We start from the raw sequence: 14,395 nt of genomic DNA on the forward strand, positions 1-14,395 counted from the left end.
ATATTTCATAAACCATTCATACAAAATGTGACTGTGTAATAGTGAAAATGTTTATGCACCAAAAAATCCGTTTAAACTGTAATGCAAACCTTTAATTGAAAAGAAATAAATGATCTTTAATAACACTCAAATATTAATATTATTTACAACTTACTCAAGTTGATGGTGGATCCAGTGAATATATCTGGACTCACAGTGGAAACTGCCTGTGAAATAGTGCTGACATCTAAAAAGAGGGACATTCATATCATGACAGAAATCATTTACAAAATGGTTTGAAATACTTAAATAAATGAGAAAAATCACAGTACCTGTGCAGTATCCAGAGCACCCAATTTGTGGATTCACTAGTTCATAGACATAGTAATTGCCTGGACACGCTTTCACTCTGATGGGGTTTGTCTTGTAATCACAGCAGCTTCCCCAATAAGACCCTCCACAGACCTCCCTGATCACCACTCCATCCCAGGGACGGACTGGGGCTAAAAAACAGCCCTGGACTTTCTCCCAAATAGGCCCATCATCCAGCCATTCGCCCCTAGCCACTAGGATGTCCTGATACTATGCCACAATACTGTAACTTATATCAGACAAGGTATTCACAGCAAGTAATATCTCAAAAATAATGATGACAATTGGGGTTTTGTTTATTAATGAAGCCTCAGTCTTCAAATAAAAAACAACAAAATGTACAATGCCATTACATCTGCATTGAAAATAAAATACAAATAATGAAATGTCACTGGCTACAGAAACCCTAATTACACAAACTTGTAATTATAAAACATATAGTTACTATATACCAGGGGTCTCCAACCTTTTTGTGTGCGAGGGCTAAAGGGATAAAATAATCTAGAAGGGCTATACTCAAACATATTTATTATACATATAACATGGTGGTGTTTTTTTTACCTTACCTTTACCTTTACTTTTAACTTTAACTTTTTTACTTTTCACCATTATATGCGAAATAATAAAATATCTTGATATTCTGGTTCAACAATTCCTGAAAAAATTGTAATATATATATATATTATTCTCTAAAAACCTATTGTAGCATAAACATTTAGTATAAATATTTAATGCAAAATAAATAAATAAACTGCCATAACTTCTAAACAAAAACATTACTGCATTACATTTAATAGCCTACACTTATAGGCCTACATGACTATTAATATAACAGCATTTTTAATATGAATACAGGCACATTTCTGCCAAAAAATTTGTTTTACTAAGTTACAGTTAATTCATAAGTTGTGGAGTGAAATGTCTTCTAACTGGTTTGTTCTTGGAACAATGTTTCACCTGTTTTTTTGCATCAAGATGTTGAGAATATCAGCGCTGTTTAATCTGGCTTTTAACTAGCATAAATCACAGCCATCTGTGGGTTTATAATAGAGATAGAGAATTCTGCACTGAATTGAAATGCTTCTCAGTGGATCGCGCAACTCTGTGTAATAACGTTCGCGTGATCGAGATCAGTCCGCACAGCTGCTTCGGCCGCGATCGCAGTTTTTTGGGCCGAGCTGATAATGCTCGGCGCTGGCATCCAATTTAAAGGTGCATTGCTGCCACCTACAGTACTGGAGTGTGAAACAGATTAGTGGGGGGAAAAAACAGGTTATGACTGCGTGTGTGGCGGGTGGTGGGCCGGCCCGCCGGCCGTCCTGGAGTACCGGCCGTTCTGTGATACTCCAGATCACACAGATGGCCAGTCCGCCCCTGCTCCATCCTCTATCTGAGGGTGAGTATCATTGAGCCACAGATTGAGGTATGTGTTACAGGTGTATGAACTGATACAGGTCTCTGACATCCGGATGTCCATTCCATAGTAGACAAGCCGGTACCAGCCATTCCAGGAGAACATGTTATCACAAATGTCACCTCCACTTTCATTGTTGGCTCTCCAGGGACGATCCAGAGACTCATAGTTGTAGCAGGGATCACTGCTGATGCTTTGGAAAGCAACTGTCATGGAGTTTGCAAAAGTACTGTTAAAATGTATTACATCCTAAAGAGCATAAGAGTTTTATACCATATGACCAGTTATGATGGTTAATTACATAATTTCGAGCAATTATATTCTAATCAGTGGTGTACTGTCTGTCAGGCTAAAGTGGGGCAAGTCTGTCTGACAGAACCCTGCAGAACGGGGCAGAGCAACACCTGAGGAGGGGCTACATATGACAAAAACTGTGCTAATAAGTTTTAATCTGAGAAAAAAAATTAACTTCAGGCACAAGAGGACTGTGGAGTAATATCACAATGTTTTCATATACATTTTTAGTTTACATATTAATTAGTGAACAAATCGCCTAAAGTGTGATTTGAGGAATTGTGTAACTAAGAGATCTAGGTGCTATTAATCTGTAACATAACCTACTATACAGAATGGATAATGAACTGCACACCACTGATTCTAACTAGTTAAAACATACTTATTTCTTAAAACAAAAGATGTATGTTAAATGATCTAAAGGTTAGATCATTTACACTTTATACTGACATAAAAATCCTAAAGATAAGATTTAATATTGTACCTGCACAGTACATCGGCCCTGGAGCTGATATGACGGGTTCGACAAATACATAGACGTAATAATCTCCTGGACAGGCTTTGACTCGGATGGATGAGGAACTGTAGGCGCCACACTCACTGGAATATCCCCACCACCAATACCATGAACTAGTTCCCAGGACTTCACGGGTCACCACTCCATCCTCAAGTGTTGGATGAGAACCGCTGAGATACAGTCCAGTTTCTCCACCACATCCAGCATAACTCACACACCACTCAGACATCTGGGCACTTTCTCCATTCAGATACAGCCGATACCAGCCACTCCATTCAACAAGAGTGTCATCATATCCATAGTAATGATCTGGGCTTTGCCGTATGTCTCTCCAATATTCATCAAGTGTGTTATAATCATAGCATGGATCAGTTGTAGGTTCTGAGAGAATAAAGAGAAAAGAGAATAAAGAGAAAAGATGCATTCACTGAGGTGGCAAACACAAGAGTTCAGGTAAACATACTACAGTTTTGACAAGATCGACTGCGTACAATATGCATTGGATTGGATGAATAACCTGTTTAGTAAATAATTGTGTAGTATAACTATTTTTCTGCTTATCTCAACACACGCAAATACTGCAAGTCAGAACCAATCAATCACAGAGAGTCACACACTGCCGACAATGCGTTCAAACAGGGCTGCGTTTCCCAAAAGTAAGCCATTGATTGGCCCCATAGACAGTAAAAGAAATGGACAGAGCGACCCCATTGATTTCAACGGAGAAGACTGAAGCCTGATTATTGCACTTCCTGACTGATGTCTGAGCGACTGCGAAGGCTCAAACTGAGCTTGACATCAGTCTGACAGTTGTACATTTTCTAGTAGCTGTGCCAAGACAAATCTGAATCACCTAATTCCTCAAAAACGTTGAAATATTTTGTCCCGTTGCTTTGATGGACTCTCTATCTATTGGCTTCTTCCTTGACTTTATGCCTTCATGTCCCCCTGATTGCCTCATAGACAGTAAAAGATTGCCTGCGAGCTTCTCCTCCTATCTATACGGTAATGTCTCTATTGTGCGACAGAAAGTTGCGTGGTTATGACGCAATCGTTAGCCTATTTTTATAAAAACGGCTTCTACGGGGCCGTAACGTAAGATACAAAGTAATGGATCCTTTAATACATTGTCGTGTTTCTTTAGAAATAAAAAATGGACAAATTAAGTCTTTGGACGCCTCAGATGTAAAGTTATTCGCTGTCAAAGTGACGCCAAAATGAATGGGAGTCAATGGAATGCTAGCAACAGGTGAAGTTCTGCTATAATGGCGGCTCCCACGAGGCTTCAACTTCCGGCTGATGGATTACACCCTTGATTGGCCCTGAACAATGCTTAACAGAAGACAGAAAAACATCATATGTTTGAGCTATTTCACAATAAACTAATTTAAATTGTAGCCTACAGAGTTTGTGCAAATAAATTCTTTTTTGAATGTTAAAAGTGCATAGTTCTATTCTGTAACTAATTGTAATTTAAATCATCCACTGTCAGAACAAAAAGGTTGCATTTTATGGGTGCAACAGCCAGTCACTGGCAGTCCCTTATGAAAATTAACATTACAGTGATCGTAGTTCAACTATAACATTTTGTAGATTTACATGGTTACCACTACAACATTGTAACCACGTGTAAATAAAAATATAATCTAATAAATTCCAATTAAGGCATATTGAATGTTAAAATGCCTTTAAAATATAATGTTAAGTCGGTATTTACCCATTTTAATCTTAGTAATTCAATAATTTGAGAAATTTTGAAATTTAAAAGTTTAGTTTAGATGTTTTGATTGATTAGCCTTTATTGTCTCCTGACGGAGAAATTCATCTTGGGCATTCGAGATAGCAGATGCAACACAATATACATAACACATAACATAATTACCTACACATAATTCACCACCTTAAAACTAACCCACACACCCTATTTGTTGTTGTTCAATAATTTTATAGAGAGTGGTACAAATGAAAATTTAAACTTATTCAGTCTGCAGTTTGGTAACCTGTACCTTCTACCTGAGGGCAACATCTCATACTCACTATAGAGCACATGATTCGGATCGTTAGTGATTTTTAAACTCTGTTTCCTCACCGCCTCTTCAAAAAGCTCATTAAGAGTAGTCGGTGACACTTGTCCAATTATTTTACCCGCCCTTTTGATCAATGTTTGAAGCTGTGATTTTAGTTTAACTGACAGGTTACCAAACCAGGCTACAATACCATATCGGACAATAGACTCAATAGCTGCCTTATAAAACAGTAACATAATATCCTTGTATGTATCGATATCGGAGATACTGGCCTTGAAAGTATCGGTGTCGTAGGCTATCGAAAAACAAAATAGAGTGCCGAAGTTATGACGTCACTTTGTAGGACAACTCGGAAGCTAGCGGCGCATGGGTTCCCTCGATCGAAAAGCTATGCATTTTCCCCATAGACTTTTGGAAAATCGCAAACAATAAGACCTGTGTTCAACAAAGAGTTGTGACCCTTACACGTTTTGTCTATCAAGATAATCTTTACAAGTTAATCCAAAATGTATACATTTTGAAGCCTATAAAGTTAAAAAAAAAACAAGCAGACACAATAAAGTTTAAAAACCACAAAGTAGGTTTTGCTATTAAAACCCATTCAAAAACCGGGAACCGGAAGTGCTAAAATGCTAACTCACTTCCGCGTTTTGGCCTACAAAATGACGTCATAACTTCGGCACTCGTATCGCCCATCCCTACTCCAAAAGTGATTCCCGCCAGCTAGTCTGCTAGCTGGCTGCAAACTGCGGAATGGAATTCCTGAACGGAGGTGCGGCTCAATTAGACACAGAGTTATGAGACCGTATGAGAAACGCCTCCGCTTAGCAAATCCATTCCGCAGTTTGCATCCAGCTAGCAGGAAAGCATTGAGCAGCATTATATCCGCTGTGTGGAAATACTTCACACTGGAAACACCACAGAGCAAGATAGCAAAATGCAATGTTTGTTGAGCCGTAATTCAGAGATGTGGAAGCTCCCTCGCGTCGGTCAACACAACGAACGCAATCAAACATTTAAAAAAGCACCACGTTAAAGAGCACAAGGATTTTTTAGCCAGGGGGCAGAAAGACAACGGGAGCCATTTTATTGACAGAGAGTGTGTGTGTGTTAATGGTGCAGTGTGTAGATTTTAGCGGCATCTAGCGGTTCGGTTGCGAGTTGCACTAAGGGCTCATGCCACTGCTCACCCCTCCCTTTTGAAGAAGCTACGGTGGCTAAAACGGGACAAACATATCGTCGTCTGAGACAGCAGAGAATAGCCAGAGTAAGCCAAGAGTGTGTAACATTGTCACTGTTTCTATTCCTTTATCACATCATGGATAAAGTTTACAAAGTCATAGTCAGGTGAGGATCAAGGGTCTTAATATAATAATAGATTTCCATTACACGAGAGCAGATGTTAAAACTTCATGCTGATTTGTACTCAGCTTTCGCCAAGATAAGCAACACTAAGACGTAGATTTACAGTAAACTATGCTTCACCCATTTACGCTTCTTTCCATATGGTGGTGTGACTCCCCTTCTGTCCGGCGTTAACGGCTGCAGGGTACTTGGCGCGTCAGCACACACGACGGCTGCAACTACAGTGTGGTCTCCCTAGTGGACCAGCACGACAACCATCTGGATTAAGCCAAGTAGGGGACATCTCTAGGGTCTTCAAGTGGGCACCTTCCGTCCTCAGTGTTTCGTCGACTAGCCCACGACACCTCAAGAGGGCTCGACAGTGACTCTGGCGTCCCAGAGTCACCCCCCTCCGTCCCCCACTCAACTCAGCCCAGCTTACTGACCTCTACATCCCTCCTGCTGCTGAGACCTAACCACAATCTCACAATCTCTCCGCAACCCAACCATACGCGCTAACCCCTTTGACTGAGGCTGTCGAGCCCCACTGGTGTGTTAATATGCAGTTTCAGTGGCGACGGTTCCGTATGGCATTCCACCTACCGCAAAAACACAATATCTGCCCAACCACCCGTCAGTCACGCAATATACACAGGAACGTAATGACTGTAAATACTATACAACCTATACAAATAACCAACAGACTCTTCAAGTTTTCAAGAATTCTACGAAACCGTAGCGTGGCGGCCTGTACACAGCCAGCTAGAATCTTTCCGTCTTAACCACAGCCAGTTGCTGCTCCTCTCTGCTGCTTCAGATAAGTTCTTTACTGTGCGACGCAACTCTTGGCCACTGAATCCGATGTCTCTGAGGAACCGGGTTGTAGAGTGTGCCACAAAACCTCGACAACCCACTTCCACTGGATAAACCTGGACACTCCATCCTCGCTGTTCTGCTTCAGTGGCCAGATGAGCATACCGCAGTTTCTTCCTCTCATATGCCTCATCTACCGCATCCTCCCATGGCACTGTTAACTCTATCAGTTGAACAATGCGTGCTGATCCAGTAATCAGCTGATTGTCTCACAAACGTAACCAGCACATTTCTCCCCACATAGCAAACCCATAATACAGCGAGGGAGAAGAACCACATGAAACTATGCAACTATATATTTTTTCTAACAGGGTAGTAAAAGTTTAGCTGGCTAATAGGAGCTGTTACTGTGGCTGAGCTGGTTAAAGCGTAAAGCATTGTTTAAACTCGACACGTCCGCATGAGCGCAAAGGTGCAAGCAGCAAAAATTACATGATTGTAACAGCGTACACGCCTCCGCATCCCCTAGCCACCATTTACTACACACAAATTAATAAATAATAATGAATAAAAATATTAGGGTTTTTTTTCTCTGGTTTTGAAAACTCTTCGATGGGTTGGTGACTCCTGTAACGTTACTGTTTTACTGTCAATAGTACTAACCAACTGATTGTCAAAGCCATAACACAGCGAGGGAGAAGAACTAAGTTACATGAAACAATCCAACTATATATTTACACCACTGACAAGGGAAAAGTCACTACTCACGGTGTCTATGGCTAGCTTCTAGCTTTCTGCGGCTTCTCTTTCAAGGTATGAACGTAACCCGCTCTGTAGTGCTGTGTGTTCGCTGTCGGCTACGGTAGAAACATGATGTCACAATATGGCGACCTTCATAGAAGGGGGTGCCCGCGGTTATGTAGATATAAATGTCTCATTTTAAAGTAATAAAAACATAACGGTTCATTGAGTAAGGTCTTTATACACCACTGAACACATTGTTATGGATCTTATATTGCATTTCTGTCAATAGATCCTCAGAAATATCACACATTGCACCTTTAAGGTCCTTGCACACTGAGTCCGAAATTCGCGTCCAAAATTTTCGCACGTTAAAAAATAAATACAACCTCACGTTATGTCAATCACGCTTGCACACTGCCTCCCAAACTTTCGTCCGTCATAAAAAAAAAATCGCATCGGGTTCGATTTTCTGCGTTTTTCGCATCCATAGCAAGCAGTTTGAATGGTGTTTTGACAATTCAGAATCACGAATACAAAAAAACTCACGCAAAATTTTAAAAAGGGCCTTAAGATGTTTACAGTTATTGCACTTTTCTTATATTTCTAATATTTGACATTTTAAAACCTTGATTTGTTGATGCTACAAGAGCCAGTGTACTTGATTTGTGCTGTTCAGATGCACACTGTTTTATTGATAGTGTGTGTGTGTGTGTGTGTGTGTGTGTGTGTGTGTGTGTGTGTGTGTGTGTGTGTGTGTGTGTGTGTGTGTGTGTGTGTGTGTGTGTGTGTGTGTGTGTGTGTGTGTGTGTGTGTGCGTGTGTGTGTGTGTGTGTGTGTGTGTGTAAGATGTTTACACTTGCACTTCTCTTATATTTCAAGTCTCAAGTATTTGACATTTTGGGAATGGAATTAATATTGACATGACAATCAATTTGAAACCCTTACAGTTGCATATTTGTTTTCAGAATGGGATTTTTTCCTGTTAACAGGATTTCCTGTTTTTCTGACTTCCTTTTCTGACCTTATACTTGCCTAAAGTTGCCTTTTGGGACATACATGCATACATATCATACTTGCCTGTTGAGAGGAGTTTATTTCAGCATCATATAAAATCAACAATAATGATAATAATAATATTAAAGCAAACACAGCTCTGGTATCGGTATAGAATCGGTATCGGCCGAAATCCAAATTCAGGTATCGGGATCGGATCGGAAGTGAAAAAACCTCTGGGGACCTCCCAGAAAAAGTCTTAAATACCATCACTGAGGCTAGAGCACCGTCTAAAAGACCCCTCTATGCTCTGAAATGGTCAGTATTCGCTGGCTGGTGCTCATAAAAGTTGCAAAATAAAATGCAACTGTAACACATGGCATTTTATATTTAATTTCCCTTATACCAATAGCATTATATCATAGGTTTTATATGGCATATTAAGCCTCCTAAATAAATACATAATCTTCCAGAATAATATAGCCCATTTTATTACCAGTTGTTATGTCTGTGGTTGTAGTTTCCGTGGTTACGATTGTGGTTGTCTCTGGTATAACAGTAGTACTTTCAACTAAGATAAAAAAAAAAAAAGAATAGACTATTACATAAAAAACAACTCTTACATATACAGAGGACACATGTAAATATATTTCCCTGCACAGGTGAGATAAACATATGAAACAAAGTCACAATTGTGAGATATAAAGATTGTCAGACATTTATTTATTTAATGCATTTAGATGGAAATGGCATGAGTGTGTTGCGAGGGATTTGTTTCGCTATAATGACTGAACGCAAAACAAGCAAGTGTTTGAGATTTTTGCAGTTTAAACAATTTCACAAATTCCCAACATATTGTGCCTGGCTTGGGGGTTTTGTCTCAAAACTTGTATGCGTTACAATAGAACTGCAGTGTACATTAAATAAATAAATAAAGTTTTAAAAAAATTATTTTAATATATATATATATGTATATATATATACTGTATACATATATATATATATATATATATATATATATATATATATATATATATATATATATATATATATATATATATATATATATATATATATATATATAATGAGTAATAATCTCATGTGACTCCAAATAAACTTTTTTTCTTTTGGAGTCTCCTGTGAAATTCAATGTGTAAGAAAGTGCTAAAACATGAGAAGGTTTTAAATCAATACGAAAACTCGTTTATGAATTATTTCTACTACATTTATTTCAACATTTGTAATGAAAAACAAAGGATGAATTGGATGAAGTGAAAGAATGATTGTACCTGTTGTTTGTCCATTGGTTATTTCACCTGTTTAATACACAATATAAGCATAATTGTTTATTATTGTGAAAAAAATCACTAATTATATATGATCATAATACACTCACCATTAATCAGCAGCAGCGACACACACAGTGAGATCAGAAACCTCATTGTGTCGAACAGCACCTGCACACACAACATACACACACATGAAATAATGTTTCTTACATTTTGTTATATTTTATTCTTTCTTTGATGTGCACATTTTAAATATTTAGAAAACTGGGATAAAACAGAAGTAACTTTACCTGAGGTCAGATCGGCTGCAGAGCAATCTCAGATTGATGACTGGTCTATGAGATTCTCTCTTCAGTAGTTCAACACAGTGATGCTGAACTGCAGATCTCACAATCTCATCAGTGCCTTTAATACCTGTAGGTGGACCTTTACTGGAACTAGTTGAAATTTCTCAACATTAGCTTAAACCAGTTTTTTCATGTGACATTGAGATATTTGTTATTTGAACTGACAGTTTCCTTGTGAACACCTGCATTCAGAAAGACATTCTTTCACTCTGGGCTTAAATAGATGTGAAGATGGAATGACGACGGGCCAGTTTGATTTGTTTAGCACTTTTTCCAAAAGCAAATGTACACAAATAGTACCTTAAAACAAACAGTGAGTGACCCAAAGGTCAATGGAAAGATTCATGTTAATTTAACCCTCTGGGGTCTGAGGTGTTTTTGGGGCCCTTGAGATGTTTTGACATGCCCTGACATTTGTGCTTATTTCAGCTACTAAAAACATACCATTTGCCAACATATAAATTTGCTGTATTCAGCACAAACTCTGCTACAATAATATGTGAGCAAAATGGATGTACATGTTTGCATTTTATAGAAAAAAAATATTATGCGTGGTTAGTACGTTTTGGGGAAAAAATGTCACCGCAATAAGGCCATTTAACACATACTGAATAATTGTCCACAAGACTTTTGAGTTACTATTCTTGTAGGCTAGAATTTTTACTTCAAAATGAAGTGAAAATCATTCTGACCACTCTTTCACAAACAACAATATAATGATTTAAATTTCTTACGTCAGTTTTTGGTCAGCACTGCTGTATGTGTGGAGTGTTAATGACCATGAATATTAATGTGATTTACACCTGGGTGGGAAGACTAAAGACACTCCCCCAATGGCCCATCAAGGTGCTGTGAGCAGGGGCGGATCTACAGGGGGGCAAGGGGGGGCAGGTGCCCCCCCACTCTAGAGCCTGCCCCCCCCCCCAGCTGCCCCCCTAACTTTGATGATCCAAAAACTGTCCTTGTAAAAACAACCCGCAAGCTTCTCAAAACAGTGAACTAAACGATACATTTACCAAAATTGAACAATTTAATTTTTATTAAAGCCCCTCCCCCTGCCCCTCAAATACTTAGTGCGTCCCTGATTCAAACGTGCAGAGCGGCGTTCGCTCAGTCTGGCTCACACACACAGCGAGTCTGCTGCGGTGCACTGGCCCTGCAACCCGACTGGAGAGACTGAGCTGCCCCAGAGCCTCTGAAGGCGAAGTGAGTTTCCCCAGGTGTAGTTAAACACACGTTTAACTTAAAGTTACATTTGTAATGAATGTATTGTATGCTAAAGACGATTCAGCATCAGCAAAAACAGCGAGTCTATTACGTTAGCCAAAATCACCGGTCAAATCGCTCCCTCGTGATTTGTAAGAGCACTCTTCCCTTTGATTAGCCTATGATTTTAGTAAAGACAAGAACAGCTTAATAAAAAATTTAAATTGTTTGTATCCATATAACGTTTACTGATGGTCGCCGTTACGCCGACGTTACGTTACAACACACAATACAGTGCCAGTTAGGAGATCGATCATTTGATTAGCTAAGCAAATCCAATTCCTCTCAGATATCACAGCAATGAAACCAGGTTACAACTGGGGTTACAAATGACAAATACAATTAGGATTATTATATTAAGTAGTCTAAACAACTGGTCTGTGCGCATGTGATAAATCTTTCTGATTTTATAGGCTACTTATTAGCTACATGGCCCTACAGTGTAATGTAATACAAGTATAACCAGAGGTTTTCACATATTGACTTTTGCAGGCAAGAGTAGTTGAAGAAAGTAGCTGGACCCTAACCATTAAGGCTAAAAGTCCTTGGACACAACTATTGTACTTTTTTTATATACCCCCATTTGGTAACACTTTACTTGAAGGGGTGTACATAAGACTGACATGACACCTTCATAACCATGACATGACATATGTCATGAATATGAAGTAGGGTTTATGCATGTTTAAGACAACTGTCATTAAGTGTCTTTCGCTCAATAATGACATTTTGAATGCAAATATGACATTGTTTAAGATGTCTTTGTTATGACATCTTGACATAAACCATAACATCATAACCTGTCAGTGTCTTTGTCATGACAACTTGACATTAAATTAAGTTAAACTGTCATGTGGTTGGCTTTGACATTGGCTGTCATAAGGCCATTATAACTGTGTCATGAATATTTTTCGTGACCTCAACTACAGTGGTACAAATTGAATTTGTCATTAAACAGTTATAATGGCTTCATGACACCCAATGTCAAAACCAACCACCTGACAGTTTAATGTAATGTTAACCAGTAAAGCTAAGTGGTAGCTTAAGTTTGATAGTTAATCTGCTATGTCATGTTTATGACAGGTTGTGTTGTCTTAGTAATTTCAAGTTGTCATGGCAAAGACACTGACAGGCAGAGGTGGAAAGAGTAATAAAATATTCTACTCAAGTAAAAGTACAACAACTTCAATGAAATTTTACTTAAGTACAAGTAAAAGTACCGGTCTAAAAATCTACTCAAGTAAAAGTAAAAAGTAGCTCATTTAAAATTTACTCAGAGTAAAAGTTACTGAGTTACATTTTTAACAGCGGGGGTGGGGGACTCTCCCGTGTAGGCTTGTAATGGTATGAGATTTTCACAGTATGATAACGTCTCAGAAAATATCACGGTTTACAGTATTAATCAATTATTAAATAAATAAACTGTATTATTAAATTATGGGTATTATTATTATTATCATCAGTTAAAATGACAGTTAAATTAAAGGGTCACTTCAGGATTTAGCATTAAGCTTTGTATCAGTAGAAAACCAGTAGTATTTTCGAATTACCGTGCTTCCCCCCCTCATATCCCCCTGATATGAGAGATTTATGTATTTTTAGTCTGGAAAAAATCCTCAGATGACGCAAAAATCGTCATTTTGTTTCATCGGAGGATTTTTTGGCCAGAGGCTAAAGACTACAGCCAGTAGTAGGGGCTGTCCCGCATGTTCTCAACCCGCCCATAGAGGGTGGGATCTCACCAAGGGGGTAATCCATCAGCCGGAAGTTGAAGCTGCCTCCGGGGGCCGCCATTGTAGCTGGCTATCACCCGCTGTTAGCATCCCATTGACTCCCATTCATTTTGGCGTCACTTTGACAGCGAATAACTTTACATCTGAGGCGTCCAAAGACTCCATTTGTCCATTATTTATTTCTAAAGAAACACGACAATGAATAAAAGGCTCCATTACTTTGTATCTTACGTTATGGCCCCGTAGAAGCATAGGCTAATGTAAAAATAGGCTAACGATTGCGTCATAACCACGGGACGCTCTGTCGCACAGTAGAGAAATGACCGTGTAGACAGAAGTAGAAGCTCGTAGGCAATCGTTTACTGTCTATGAGGCAAACGTGTGGACATGGAGGCATAAAGTCAAGGGAGAAGCCCATAGATAGAGAGTTCATAAAAGCAACAGGACAAAATATTTCAACAACAGATTTGTTTCAGATTTCAATTCAGATTTGTTCCGGCACAGCTACTAGAAGGTCAGAATGGTTGCTCACATGACAACTACGTCGTCAAGCTCAGTTTGAGCCTGCGCAGAACGCTTGGGGAAGTGAGTGCCCATGTTGGGCTTCAACTCTCTCCGTTGAAATCAACGGGGTCTCTGTGTCCATTTCTTTTACTGTCTATGGATCTCACGGATCTCACTCACAGAATGTACACATAGTGTCAGCCATCTTTTTTTGGAAGCTAAGCTAGCAGGCTCTTGTTCTGTGGAGAAAGCTGAGTAGTAGGCTAGGGGTTACCATCCTCTTTTTCCCGGACGTCGAGATCGTCCAAAATGTCCGGGATTCAGCTTTTGCTTTCTGCAGTCGCCATTCATTGTTTACATGCTCACCTTTGGTTTCAATCTAACTGAATTCATTCCGATTGGTGAATCTGAATGTAGTGTTTACATGAACGCTAAACAAGTGATCGGTTGATGTGTGTTTTGACATTGCTAAGAAAATCCCCGCTCCTCCGTGAGAGATACGAGACCGGTGCTCTCACAGGTGTCGCTCATCGGTAATCACGCCACCGGCCTCGCGCCGCTCTCTCCCGCGGCCCTCACTCGTCCTGCTTGCCACAGTAAACATGATGAATGACGACTGTAGAACGCAAAAGCCAAATCCTGGACATTATAGGCGATCTCGAAAAACCCGGGCAGACTCATCACGGAGACTCTCACTAGTAGCCTAGACTTGTTGTTTAACATCTGCGCTCTGTTACCGTTAGGCGTGGCCTCCTAAGG

The 14,395-nt window shown here is 39.4% G+C and overlaps 2 protein-coding genes across 2 annotated transcripts in view; both read right to left on the reverse strand.

Annotated features, from left to right (window-relative positions):
- The window catches only part of LOC130082413 (alpha-tectorin-like), a 226,432-nt gene extending 225,972 nt beyond the window's left edge, over positions 1 to 460 (reverse strand). The window contains exons 1-2 of the mRNA XM_056247270.1: positions 312 to 460; positions 155 to 226 (exon numbers count right to left, since the gene is read on the reverse strand). The gene's annotated coding sequence lies outside the window, so the exon portion shown is untranslated. The remainder of the gene's footprint in view (positions 1 to 154; positions 227 to 311) is intronic.
- LOC130082395 (uromodulin) lies at positions 151 to 10,116 on the reverse strand. The gene is made up of 6 exons (XM_056247251.1): positions 10,077 to 10,116; positions 9,894 to 9,954; positions 9,787 to 9,813; positions 2,544 to 2,957; positions 1,707 to 1,971; positions 151 to 226 (listed from the first exon to the last, which is right to left on the reverse strand). Exons 2-6 carry the CDS (start codon positions 9,937 to 9,939, stop codon positions 151 to 153), a joined length of 828 nt encoding a protein of 275 aa, XP_056103226.1. The 5' UTR covers positions 9,940 to 9,954; positions 10,077 to 10,116.
- Positions 10,117 to 14,395: the final 4,279 nt, after the last annotated feature.

This window comes from Rhinichthys klamathensis, unplaced genomic scaffold (genome assembly GCF_029890125.1).
Source record: "Rhinichthys klamathensis goyatoka isolate OS25496 unplaced genomic scaffold, OSU_Roscu_1.1 h1tg000045l_1, whole genome shotgun sequence".
In the NCBI taxonomy this organism is placed as follows: Eukaryota; Metazoa; Chordata; class Actinopteri; order Cypriniformes; family Leuciscidae; genus Rhinichthys; species Rhinichthys klamathensis.